This window comes from Anguilla rostrata, chromosome 1, assembly GCF_018555375.3.
Source record: "Anguilla rostrata isolate EN2019 chromosome 1, ASM1855537v3, whole genome shotgun sequence".
In the NCBI taxonomy this organism is placed as follows: domain Eukaryota; kingdom Metazoa; phylum Chordata; class Actinopteri; order Anguilliformes; family Anguillidae; genus Anguilla; species Anguilla rostrata.
Window position 1 is genome coordinate 57,487,803 of NC_057933.1, and position 13,850 is coordinate 57,501,652.

A 13,850-nucleotide genomic window follows, 5' to 3' on the forward strand; every position below is an offset into this window, starting at 1 on the left:
TATTTCACATACACCATTATTACTTAACACAAATATGCTAAAATCACCAATCAATAACCCTTTTATTTTCCATAGTTTCGGGATTAAGAAATGATATGAGAAGTTGTTAACTTGCTAACTGTTCCTTCCTATCTGTAACCAGGGTTTTTTTTCTTTCCACTGTTGCCTTAGGCTTGCTCCTGTGGGGGTTTAGGCCTGGATTGTCTGAGAAGTGTATTGTGACAATTGTTTGAGAAAGGCACTAAATAAATACATTTTATTAGATTTGATGATTTGATTTAACAGATAATATTTCAAATGTACAAAGATTATATTATACATAAAGAAAAGTTAGGTCTATTAATGCTTAAAAACACATATCAAGTCAGGAAAAAGCATTCATTAATGGAATGAAGATAATATCTGAAATATATGCAACAAATTTAAGAATTTGTATAATACTTGTAATACAGAGCTCTCCGAAGGTATGTGGTAGAGTGAAATTTGTTATTTTCACTAAGGATTTGAGATCAAGCTAAATATAAGGCAAATATACCATCAGCTTTTATTTTGTGGTATTTACATGTGTATACATTTTACCATTTTACAGAAACAGCTGTTTTTGTGTTGAGTCCCCCCATTTTCAGCTGTGCAAAATTAAGTTAAGGGGCTATATTTTAACGATCTAAGCGCACGGTCTAAAGCGCATGGCGCTAGTGCATTTAGGGCGTGTCCAAATCCACTTTTTCTAGTTTAACGGCGGATAATCTGAGTGCAAAGTAAGGCGCACGGTTCAAAGGGGTTGTACTTAGTCTCTTAAGTAATCATAGGTGTGTTTTGGGCTTAACATGAAATAAACCATTCAGAGTGTCATCTCCCATTCCTTTAAAAGCCAGATGCGCTTGCACCTTGATGGATTGCTATTATAATGGCGGATAATTCTAATAAATATTATGACTAACCATTATGACGTGTATTTTTTCTAAATATCATGTGTGGAATTTTAAAGAGTTAAATTTATTCCGTCATACTTTTGTAAGTAGAAAAATAAATTTAAAAAAATAAAAATAAAGGGGAGACAATTTGACTGGACAAGGGGGTAGGGGATGTAGCACAAAGGGTGTGATTAAAAGCTCAATTTAACTGGGTTCGGTGGTAAACAATCAATGTTATCTGCAACTGGCTCACTACAATGTGAGACACCTCAGAGGGGTAAACTGTAGCTCCCATGTTTTCCAACATTGCGCATTGTGCATTTGCTTATGTAGGTGCATATTACTATCTTAATGCGCCCTTAAAATAACAGTAAAATACTGCACCATTGGCCTAAGACCAGGTTTTTATTCGCGCAATCGCTTTCCGCTGCCTCAAGATGCAATGCACCAACAATGCGCCTGACCACACCTCATTTTAAGACCAACCATGGGTGCAAGTACATCTGCTATTTGAACAACGTGGGCGCTGGATGGGAAAATGACAACTGCGTCGGTCTGAAACTAGCAAAGACACTAGCGTTGCGCTTGGCGCCACTTTGCACCGGGTGTAAGATAGAGCCCAAGGGATTAATTTACTAGTAAATCAAAACAAAAAAGTCTAATGATAACTGCATCAAATCAACGACCCATTGACATCAACAAATATTTGGTATCTCTTTTTTTGGAAATTTTTTTCCAGGCCTTCAGTGCAGTTGCCTTCAGTTCATCTTTATTTTGGGTTGTTTCTGTCTTCAGTTTCATCTGCAGCAAACTTGGCCAATCCAAAACTTTCTGCTTTTCTGCACTGATGAATCCTTTGGTTGCCTAGACCGTGTGTTTGGGGTCTACCACCCTGGTAGGGACAGAAGAGCTGGACACAGGGAGATGTGGGGATTCCGGATAACTCCGGCATTTTATTCAAATAGCGAGAAAGAGAATATAAGCACACTTGAGCACAAACAAATGCAAAAACCTTCGCCTGTCACCCTCACAGGATCTGGGCAAAAACAATAAACTAAAACAACAAAGACCAAATAAATGAAATTAAACATGGTCACTTTTCAGCCATTCCCACAGCCTGTACGTGCTCTCTCTCTCGCTGTCGTGGGGATCCCAGCCTCAGGCGCCTAATGTGGAAAGAAGCACACTTTAAAATTCTGGATTGATTCATAACGTAATCTAGGTGTGTGCCTACTTAACTAGTAGGCGTGGCCCTCTAATTGCCCTGAATTCCTCCTGAAAACTGAGCCCTGCCACAGGGTCATTGTCTTGCTACAGGATGAAGCACCAGCTGATGAGGGTGAAGGAATTTCTTTGTACATAGCCAGACAAAATCTTCCAAACTTGTCCTGCTGCTGCCATCCTCCATTACATCATCAATAAAGACAAGTGAGCCTGTTCCAGAAGCATTCATACTTGCCAAATCCATGTGATTACCTCCTCCATATTCCACAAATTAGATGGTGTGCTTTGGATGTTCCTTCCTTTCTCCACACTTTATGGTTTCCAGTGTTTTGGTAAAGGTTTATTTTGGTCTGATCCTTCTAAAAAACTGTGTTAATCCTCACTTCCCCAACAACAGTCTACTTAGACAATATACTGACGCAGGTAATGTTGAAGCACATCAGCAAAACCGACCTCACACTTAACTCAACCTGCCATCCCAATGGAATGAGAGCCATATCTAATCAATTTGTGTGATTATATGCAAATATCCTCAACAGCGATTGGAGCAAGATATCTGCATCTGATCCAATCATATATATGCCATTCTTAGTTGTGCAAGAGGATCAGGCAAAGATAGGAACACACAAGGAAGCAATTGCTGTAATATTTTATTTCTTTGTCTCACTTTAATGGCTCTGTAGTTTACTCTGATTATTCTGTAATATTTCCCAATATTTTGTGTTGTTTGGAAGTGTTTCGTTATGGATTAAATATATAACCTTGGAGATACAGTGCCTTCAGAAAGTATTCAGACCCCTTTCCACATGTTGTGTTACGTTACAGCCTTATTCTAAAATTGATTAAATTAATTTTTATTCTCATCAATCTACATACAATACCCCATGACAAAGTGAAAACAGGTTTAGAAATGTTTGCAAATTTATTAAAAAGACTGAAATATCACATTTACATAAGTATTCAGACCCTTTACTCAGTACATTGTTGAGGCACCTTTGGCAGCGATTACAACCTCGAGTCTTCTTGGGTATAACGCAACAAGCTTGGCACAGCTGTATTTAGGGTATTTCTCCCATTTTTCTCTGCAGATCCTCTCAAGCTCTGTCAGGTTGGATGGGGAGAGTTGCAGTACAGCTATTTTCAGGTCTCTCATGAGTTGTCATTTTCCTGTTGGAAGGTGAACCTTCACCCCAGTCTGAGGTCCTGAGTGCTCTGGCGCAGGTTTTCATCAAGGATCTCTCTGTGCTTTGCTCCGTTCATCTTTCCCTCAATCCTGTCTCCCAGTTCATGCTGCTGAAAAACAGCCCCACAGCATGATGCTGCCACCACCATGCTTCACCATAGGGATGGTATTAGTCAGGTGATGAGCGGTGCCTGGTTTCCTCCTGATGTGACACTTGGCATTGTAGCCAAAGAGTTGAATCTTGGTTTCATCAGACCAGAAAATCTTGTTTCTCATGGTCTGAGAGTCCTTTAGGTACCTTTTTACAAACTCCTAGTGAGATGTCATGTGCCTTTTACTGAGGAGTGGCTTCCGTCTGGCCACTTTACCATGAAGGCCTGATTGATGGAGTGCTGCAGAGATGGTTGTCTTTCTGGAAGGTTCTCCCATCTCCACAGAGGAACTCTGGAGCTCTGTCAGAGTGGCCATCGGGTTCTTGATAACCTCCCTGACTAAGGTTCTTCTCCCTCAATTGCTCAGTTTAGCCTGGCCACTGTGTTCTTTGGGACCTTCAATGCTGCGGTATTGTTTTCGTACCCTTTGCCAGATCTGTACCTCGCCACAATCCTGTCTCTGAGGTCTACAGACAATTCCTTCGACTTCAGGGTTTGGTTTTTGCTCTGACAGGCACTGTCAATGGTGGGACCATATGAAGACAGGTGTGTTCCTTTCCAAATCATGTCCAGTCAATTGAATTTACCACAGGTCGACTACAATCAAGTGGTGAAACATCTCAAGTAAAATCAATGGAAACAGGATACACCTGAGCTAAATTCTGAGTGTCATAACACAGGGTCTGAATACTTATGTGAATGTGATATTTCAGTTTTTTATTTTTTATACATTTGCTAAAATTGATAAAAACCTGTTTTCACTTTGTCATTATGGGGTATTATTTGTAGATTGATGAGAATAAAAATTAATTTATTCAATTTTAGAATAAGGCCGTAATGTAACAAAATGTGGTGAAGTGAAGGGGTCTGAATACTTTCCGAAAGGACTGTACATTTAGCTTACACATTATAAGTATAGTCAGAAATGTAAAATGATTACCATGAAAAACAGTATCCTGGTCGTGACATTTGTTGCATAGCTATGCTATTGAAAAGCTAGGTCTGGTGAATTTGTTTGTAAGTCACACATTTTAGTTTTAGGCTGGCAAAATGCATCCATGAGGGTCATGTAACTGTTGAATAAAGTTTTTTTCTACACTCAGAGGTCATCAGAATTATCCATTTCAGTGTGATGTTTAAAAACAATTTTGTCATGAAAGACCAGGCCTCTAGAATCCCCTAGAGTCACTCAACCCCTTGCTTCTGGCTAACAAACATCATGCCCTTTTTATCATTTTACAATTCCACCACTGTGTACAAGCACATACCATTGAGAACAGCGCTTCCATTTACTTCTACCTCACAAAGAGTCAAGACCCTCCCTCTCCCAGGAAGGAACACGTTAACATAGCGTCCCTCCATCTCATGGCACTGGAAGGTGACAGATTCCCCTCCTTTTATGTGGGAAATCCCAGCACAGCTGTAAAGATGAGACAGAAAGAAACAACAATACACAAAAAGCAGTGCCACTTAGCTTCAGTGTTAAATCAGCAGAATGACATAGACAAAGCATTTCTAACGTTAAGCCAGGCATCGATGCCTTACACTGGGTTGTCATTGCCATTGTTTTCCAAAGAGTCCCCTACACGGATCTCTGCTCCGTCCAGCCTGGAAGCACAGCAGTCCGCTCTGTTAGTGACAGTCACTGAGGTGACTCTGTGTTTTCTAAGGAGATCCACTCTCCACCAGGGGTTTTTTTCAACTGTAGTGTGAGTACAGGTTTGAGCATCATACAATGGGCTGCGGTTTCTGTCAATGGCCCTGTCTGCACCACCATAATGTTGAGTTGAAGACTGAGTTGCTTTTCCACCAGTTGCTGCATTATCTACCGTAGAAACAGGAAAGACAAAATGGCGGGCAAAGTCAATACAAAGATTCACTTCTATCAATTTGGTGTTGCCATTTAATATTAAATTGCTCAAGTCAGTACGGCTCATGATTACCCATGTGGACAAATGACAGCACTGCGCTCCACAACGCATTTAGAGGTGACACATGTCAGAGTAATGGCCGTGAAAATTTACCTGGTGTTGTAACTCTACACTTTGGCTCTGTGAATTCATCTCCATCACTGGTCACTGGATCCATCACCATGTTCCCTGTGTAGAGTAAGAAAATAAAATCAGGGATACCACTGAGCAAATAGTGCTGGGGCCTCTCCCAGCATGCATTGGGCGAGAGGCAGGAATACACCCTGGGCAGGTCGCCAATCTGTCACAGGGCGCACACACAATTCACTCACACACTCATACCTATGGCCAATTTGGAGTCGAGTTCGATTTAGAGTTCGATTTGCCTACTTTCATGTCTTTCGACTGTGAGAGGAAACCAGAGTACACAGAGGAAAACAGGGAGAACGTGAAAGCTTCACACAGAAAGGAATTGAAACCCAGGACTTTCTTGCTGTGAGGCGACAGTGCTATGCACTGCGCCACTGTGCCGCCCACCTGTTTGTACAGTTGAAAGTCCCTTACAGTTTTACATTTGAATTATCCTAAAAAGTTTTATTGTGCCTTCAAGGAAATGCAGACATGTCCTTCTCACAAAACCTGCATGTGTCTGTGTTCAGGCTAATGACCCTTGTTCATACCAACCAGGAACAGAGCTTGCATTGACTTCCACCTCACATAGAGTTAGGACTTCAGAGCTTCCTGGCTGGAAGACATTGACATAGCGCCCCTCCATTCCATGACACTGAAAAGTTATGGACTTTCCTGCTGGGATGGTGGACACCACAGCACACCTGGGATAAGTTAATTGGTGAGATTAATATCATAATAAGGGTTATGAATTTTCATAACTATGGCTAACTCCTTCATTTCTTACAATGTGTTGTTGTTTCCATTGTTTTCCATTGAGTTCCCAATGCGTATTTGAGCCCCATTGATCCTCTCACTGCAGCAGTCTCCTCTGTTAGTGATGGTCACTGAGGTCACGCTGTATACATTGAGCAGATCCACTCTCCACCAGGGGTCATCCTGGATTTTAGTGTGCGTGCAGGATCCAGAGGTATATTCTGAGTCATGTCTGCCGTCAATTGCATTCCTGGCTTCAGCTAAACAATTATACTGTGATGACTGTGAAGCCTTTCCCCTCAGGGCCACATTCTCTATAGGACAGACAGAGCAAAAGTATCAAGTTCCAAGTATCAAGTAACAGCAATTTCACAATTATTTTGTAATTATTGAAAAAATTAAAGATTTATCATACATTAATAAGATATTGCAGAATTAGTTTCTTAACTATGGCATACTTCTTCTTTATTACTCCTAGCTATGACAATTAAAAGTATTCTTTTTTCAGTACCATTATGAATCACATTGGCGTCCACCTCCACCTCACAAAGAGTCAAGACCTTCTCTCTCCCAGGGAGGAACACGTTAACATAGCGTCCCTCCATCCCATGGCACTGGAAGGTGACAGATTCCCCTCCTTTTATGTGGGAAATCCCAGCACAGCTGTAAAGATGAGACAGAAAGAAACAACAATGCACAAAAAGCAGTGCCACTTAGCTTCAGTGTTAAATCAGCAGAATGACATAGACAAAGCATTTCTAACGTTAAGCCAGGCATCGATGCCTTACACTGGGTTGTCATTGCCATTGTTTTCCAAAGAGTCCCCTACACGGATCTCTGCTCCGTCCAGCCTGGAAGCACAGCAGTCCGCTCTGTTAGTGACAGTCACTGAGGTGACTCTGTGTTTTCTAAGGAGATCCACTCTCCACCAGGGGTTTTTTTCAACTGTAGTGTGAGTACAGGTTTGAGCATCATACAATGGGCTGCGGTTTCTGTCAATGGCCCTGTCTGCACCACCATAATGTTGAGTTGAAGACTGAGTTGCTTTTCCACCAGTTGCTGCATTATCTACCGTAGAAACAGGAAAGACAAAATGGCGGCCAAAGTCAATACAAAGATTCACTTCTATCAATTTGGTGTTACCATTTAATATTAAATTGCTCAAGTCAGTATGGCTCATGATTCCCCATGTGGACAAATGACAGCACTGCGCTCCACAACGCATTTAGAGGTGACACATGTCAGAGTAATGGCCGTGAAAATTTACCTGGTGTTGTAACTCTACACTTTGGCTCTGTGAATTCATCTCCATCACTGGTCACTGGATCCATCACCATGTTCCCTGTGTAGAGTAAGAAAATAAAATCAGGGATACCACTGAGCAAATAGTGCTAGAGCCTATCCCAGCATGCATTGGGCGAGAGGCAGGAATACACCCTGGGCAGGTCGCCAATCTATCACAGGGCGCACACACAATTCACTCACACACTCATACCTATGGCCAATTTGGAGTCGAGGTCGATTTAGAGTTCGATTTGCCTACTTTCATGTCTTTCGACTGTGAGAGGAAACCAGAGTACACAGAGGAAAACAGGGAGAACGTGAAAGCTTCACACAGAAAGGAATTGAAACCCAGGACTTTCTTGCTGTGAGGCGACAATGCTATGCACTGCGCCACTGTGCCGCCCACCTGTTTGTACAGTTGAAAGTCCCTTACAGTTTTACATTTGAATTATCCTAAAAAGTTTTATTGTGCCTTCAAGGAAATGCAGACATGTCCTTCTCACAAAACCTGCATGTGTCTGTGTTCAGGCTAATGACCCTTGTTCATACCAACCAGGAACAGAGCTTGCATTGACTTCCACCTCACATAGAGTTAGGACTTCAGAGCTTCCTGGCTGGAAGACATTGACATAGCGCCCCTCCATTCCATGACACTGAAAAGTTATGGACTTTCCTGCTGGGATGGTGGACACCACAGCACACCTGGGATAAGTTAAAGGGTGAGATTAATATCATAATAAGGGTTATGAATTTTCATAACTATGGCTAACTCCTTCATTTCTTACAATGTGTTGTTGTTTCCATTGTTTTCCATTGAGTTCCCAATGCGTATTTGAGCCCCATTGATCCTCTCACTGCAGCAGTCTCCTCTGTTAGTGATGGTCACTGAGGTCACGCTGTATACATTGAGCAGATCCACTCTCCACCAGGGGTCATCCTGGATTTTAGTGTGCGTGCAGGATCCAGAGGTATATTCTGAGTCACGTCTGCCGTCAATTGCATTCCTGGCTTCAGCTAAACAATTATACTGTGATGACTGTGAAGCCTTTCCCCTCAGGGCCACGTTCTCTATAGGACAGACAGAGCAAAAGTATCACGTTCCAAGTATCAAGTAACAGCAATTTCACAATTATTTTGTAATTATTGAAAAAATTAAAGATTTATCATACATTAATATGATATTGCAGAATTATTTTCTTAACTATGGCATACTTCTTTATTACTCCTAGCCATGACAATAAAAAGTATTATTTTTTCAGTACCATTATGAATCACACTGGCATCCATCTCCACCTCACAGAGTTTCCTGAACCAAAATATGTTTCTGTGGCTGACAGTGTCCATCATTGCAGTTGATGTATCATTACATATTCATGGACATACTAGAATCTGCACATTTTATGCCCAAGTCTCAATATGGAAAATTATATGGTTCACAATGCCAGATGAACAGAAGAGAAAGCTTCTAAAAGTTTTTCTTATAAAAATAGAGTATTATCACACTTGATGTCATCTATCAGCAAGAAAGCAATCTATCAATTCATCTATCGATTCCTTATATTTAATGAAGCGCCATTAAAAACATCAGCACAAAAAGTACTTGTCTGTGCAATTCTTTGTGCCGATCAGGACAAAAATAAGAAATATTTCCCCTCCCCTCCGCGATAGCCAGTTACCTAGTGTATGTTCATGGTCCTCACATTGTCCCAAAGCTAGGATTCCAGTCAGTATAATTACTGTGACCCCCTTCATCCTAGAACAGAAGAGCAGAGATCTTCACTATCATACATGTGCATGAATTTGTTCAATGATTGAAATGTTTTAAATGTTCTAAGGGAACTTCTTATGTTTAACACAACAGTAATTCCAGTCTACTTTAAGGTTAAGATCTCTTGTGTCAAAAACATGCAATTCTCCTTTTAAAAAATAAATAAAAAGTTTGTAATACACTGTATACTTTTTCAAATCATTCTCAAAGGCAAATCAGTTGGAAGCCCTGACATACTGAGCTATAGGGCTATAAATCAAATACTATAAATCATAACTGGTCTGACCTGTGTTATTTCACCATTGCAAAACAATGTGGCACAGTTGCCAAATGACTTGGAAGTCAGCACAAATGGAAACATTTTTTTCATGGAAACATTGGCTAATGTTACATTCCTTCTGGTTAAGAGTTACGAGAGTTGTCCATAGTGCTGGACACGCATCTCTTCATATTAACGGCAAGGACCACAAGATGGTCAACTTGTAGTTAAAGGCAGAACGTTTTCGGTTCACAGTGCTCTCCGCAGAAGAACATAGCCAACTCGTTACAATATTCAGATAATTCAGTTATTCAGTCTGTTTCGACAACAAGATTCTGGTCAGCTTGGAGGGATGTTTCATTCTGGTAGCCTACTTGATCATCTCCTCTTGTGAGCGGGTAGAGAGCGTTAACTTTTGCCTGTGTGTTTTTCTTTCTGTGATAGAGTGACAGTATGGCCACAGCATGTAGGCATTGAAAATAGAGTTCCATTCAATACGTGATTTAGTATATGAAATCTGCATAATATTACAAAAGACAGGACCTATAACAAAAATTTCAGTTCTCAATTTTAAGGTCGAACTGGGGAAAAAATTTTTGAACAACATTCATTCTTCAATTGTTCAAAACTTTTTGACAGTCCTACATCTGAAACAAAGATTCAGTGACTAATATGAAATCCTTCAGCAGTCTGCAATATAATAACTTTTTTTGCTTTCAAGATATAAAGACAAATTCAAAATCTCAACATAATTAAAAACTACACCATATAGCCTAACTGTGCTTTATGAAGCATTATATCAAATGTTAAATTGCACTGTGAGTTGGTTTTGCTCAAGCACAAGGAAAGAACCTGGCTGAAATTCCTGCTTCTGCGTTATGTAGGCCAGTTACAGTTTTTCACTTTACACATGTATTTATTCTTCACCATGTATGCATATTACAATAATTTGGATAATAAAGACTTTTGGGTGTGTTAGATAGTTTTGTAGTATTACAGCCATATAAATCACAATGTAGGGGCTGCTGGGTAGCTTATTCTCTTAAAGCACTGTTGAACTGCTTGAACAGGCCCCAAGGTCAGGTATCAAATCCAGACCATATCTATGCTGCCAGTTGAGCTGCACATAAAGTCTTTCTCAATCTTATGTCCATGTGAGCCTGAATTGTGAACTGCAGCATGATACAAAGCAACTACTGATATCACATTTTGAAGAAAAACACATGATTATTTGCTGTCTCCTGAATTTACAGTGGACATTTTAGCAGTTTGTGCTCATTAAATATGACTGCATTTCAAACTACAAAAAAAACAAAAAAAAAACCTACTTCATAAAAACCTACCTTAATTTTCCATAAATTTGTTCTTTGAGGATCATCATCTGTTTTCTGGGACACTGATTAAAGATAGCAGTGAGAAAGAGAGCTTCACAAATGCAGAAGTTATAGTAGCTCTATGAAGAGCTGTGTCTACCAATGGTATTTTTTCAAGAATTTTGGCTTCATAAAAGACATCTGTTCCATTACATAGCCACGCAAACCTGAACTTTACCCCGAACTGTCCAGTGTACAGTAAATATTAGTTCCCAATATTTGCACTGAAAGCTCTTTGTATTTGTATTGTTTTCTGCCCTCCTACAATATAGTAACGGTAGAGTGACATTAATTATTTTTGTAACATACTGTCAGATATCTCGTCTTTGCGATTATCATCTTTGATAAACAAACAATATCATTAGAATGATCAGAGGAATGTATCTATTTACTCCCTGTCCCCGCTCCCCACCCTTTTGCTCCACAAACATGAATGGGATCATCCTTGAGGCAATTAAGATATGTATCAGGCTACGTTTCCCAGAGCCTCCTTAGTGCTAAATGCCTCATAACGTATACCTTAAAGTTTTCCTTTAGTTGTCGAGCTGTTTCCCAGCACCTCCTTAGCTAAGGTATACCTTCTGAAAGGTATACCTTTAGAAGGGTGGTCTGAGGCACTCGTAGCTGTCTCTTAGCGATGCGCTCCGCTCATCCTCTCACAGTTTTAGCATTATTAGGCCAACATTTTGCTTTTTAAATCGACAGTTGTACTACATTGCTCATCTAGTAGCCTACATCTGCATGCACAAATAACATAGCTTAATATTAACTTTATGAAAATTTATTATCCAAACCACGTTTCTATGCATAGCACATCATGAGAATGTTGTCGTTTCACCTGTCTATTCCCATCATGATGGTAATAAATTAGGGCCTATCCATAATACTAATCCAATTTGTGAAAAAAATAAGCTTATATTATTTTTACGTAGTGGAGCTTACTGATGATATTGTCATGGTTCTGTGTTCCTGTCTGTGTTTCCCTTGTTGGGCCGGCAGATGGCGGCACTTCTGTTTTGTGTCCTGCTCCCCGCTGTTTAATTGTATGATTGTTTTCAATTGTCTAATCATTGTTTTCTGGCTATCTCGTTTCCCCTTCCCTTCCGTGGCCTGATTGTTCATGGTGCCCTCCTGTGTCTCGTCAGTGTCTGTCTATTTAATTTCCCGTCTCCTGGACTCAGGTGCTGGATCCTTGTTGGTTGTGTTTTCGCTCGTGGTTCCACATGTGTCTGCCTGAGAGTTTGCCCGTGTTTCCCCGTGCCTGTTTTTGTTCACCTGCTTCTGCCCTGCCCGTTTAGCATCTCTCTTTGGATTTTCTGTTTTTTTTTTTTTTTTTTGTCATTAAAGTCTGTATTCCCCTTTTGGAGTTCATGGGTTTTTTTAACTGTGCATTTGGGTCCATTCCCTCGACAATCCGTGACAGATATGGCTTTTCTGACTGCATACCTTGTAGAAATCAGTTTGTTTGTGTGTGAGTCAATGATCACACTGACTTGGAACAAATCACTGGTTTATTAAGAATATAAAACCCGTGTGAGCAAAGCCAATGGCAGATATCGCGTTCGCGTTCTTTGTTGCCGATGAAGTGGATGCAATAGAAATCCCACTACATCTGGCAATTTTGGCTAATTATAATTTCGAGACCATTGATAATGTTTGGCCAGCTAATTATTCTTTGTTTTACTGGGGGTATACAAGAACAGCTAGAAATACTATATAATAACACTCACTACAAATGGATGTGAATCAAGTCTTCATTTATTATTATTATTATTGGATACAGGAGTTTGTGTACCAAGAGTGTCTTCTAATTACTTTCTCATATTTTATTCAGGGGTTTTGATAGTTATTTCGATATAAACTCCATTGCAGAGATGTTTATTAAGACAGCATTTATAAGGAATGTGTAAAGTGTTCAATTGTGAATGTCAGTACTCTGATAAAAATAATTTGGTGTCTGTCTGATAGTTCATGAAGTTTATCTTGGAATAATGATGGATAAGATAGAAGTCTCATAACTTCCTTGTGGGTGGTGACAGCTTTTCAGAGCCAATTGGCGCTTCGCTCAAACCAGAGCAAGTCGTTTCCCATCATGCATGAAGATGTGCAGCCGGTGGAGATCAACCCTGAAAACTGAGCGCCTCGCTCCCGTGAGATTTCCGCGGCTCACGCAGTCGGATTTCCAGAGCAAGTCTATGGCATCTAATGCCAATAATCAGCGCGAGCAGATATTCACCGCGCGAGTAAAAAACAGCAGTCACGCGCGCGCAGATATTCACTGCGCGAGTAAAACAAGCAGACACGCGCGCAGATATTCACTGCGCGAGCACAAAAACACTTTCGCGCACGAAAATTTCAACACCGAGAGTAAAACAATGAGCCGCGCGCGAGCTGGTTCTACTCGCTCGCAAAATATTTCTCCGAGCTCGCGAAGAGCCACTTTCTCCTGGCGCGGACTAGAATTGATTTTTGTCAGTGTGGGGGCGGGGATGGGGTGGAGACTTATGCTAATGTATTCACTAGTATGATTGGTCACTTTAAATACGAAGCCCATACACTTCCTATGCCTTCTAACTGCAACGTTCTTGTTAGCTAAGGTAGGGACGATATGGAGACACAAGTTGTTGTGAGTAGCCTACTGGAGACAATACAGTGTCACATGTTTATTAATATATGTAATTAAAGCCCCATTCAGATCAGATTTAGTGGGTAATACTTTGGTTAATGGAATGCCCAATGTTCTCTTGAAACCCAGCATTTAGGTGGGTATTTAGTGGGTCGGTACCATTCACACACTGGAGCTGGGTTGTTTACGATTCTATCGTCATTGCTTAACTTAAGACTATCCAACAGCAAATCAATGTGGATGAACATATCACTTTAACAGGTAAGCCTATT

The 13,850-nt window shown here is 40.5% G+C and overlaps 1 protein-coding gene across 1 annotated transcript; it reads right to left on the bottom strand.

Moving 5' to 3' along the window:
• Positions 1–1,839: 1,839 nt before the first annotated feature.
• Positions 1,840–11,071, bottom strand: LOC135259686 (uncharacterized). The gene is made up of 13 exons (XM_064344308.1): positions 10,923–11,071; positions 9,229–9,305; positions 8,338–8,620; positions 8,106–8,254; positions 7,536–7,610; positions 7,057–7,336; positions 6,780–6,931; positions 6,300–6,582; positions 6,068–6,216; positions 5,498–5,572; positions 5,019–5,298; positions 4,742–4,893; positions 1,840–2,080 (listed from the first exon to the last, which is right to left on the bottom strand). Exons 1-13 carry the CDS (start codon positions 10,958–10,960, stop codon positions 2,073–2,075), a joined length of 2,001 nt encoding a protein of 666 aa, XP_064200378.1. The 5' UTR covers positions 10,961–11,071; the 3' UTR covers positions 1,840–2,072.
• Positions 11,072–13,850: the final 2,779 nt, after the last annotated feature.

Coding starts and splice junctions, on each gene's coding strand:
- LOC135259686 (XM_064344308.1), bottom strand. CDS start 10,960: ATGATGATCCTCAAAGAACAAATTTATGGAAAATTAAG. Junction 7,611..8,105: donor CAATGCAAGCTCTGTTCCTG/GTTGGTATGAAC, acceptor TACTCTACACAG/GGAACATGGTGATGGATCCA. Junction 7,337..7,535: donor GTGTAGAGTTACAACACCAG/GTAAATTTTCAC, acceptor TTTCTACGGTAG/ATAATGCAGCAACTGGTGGA.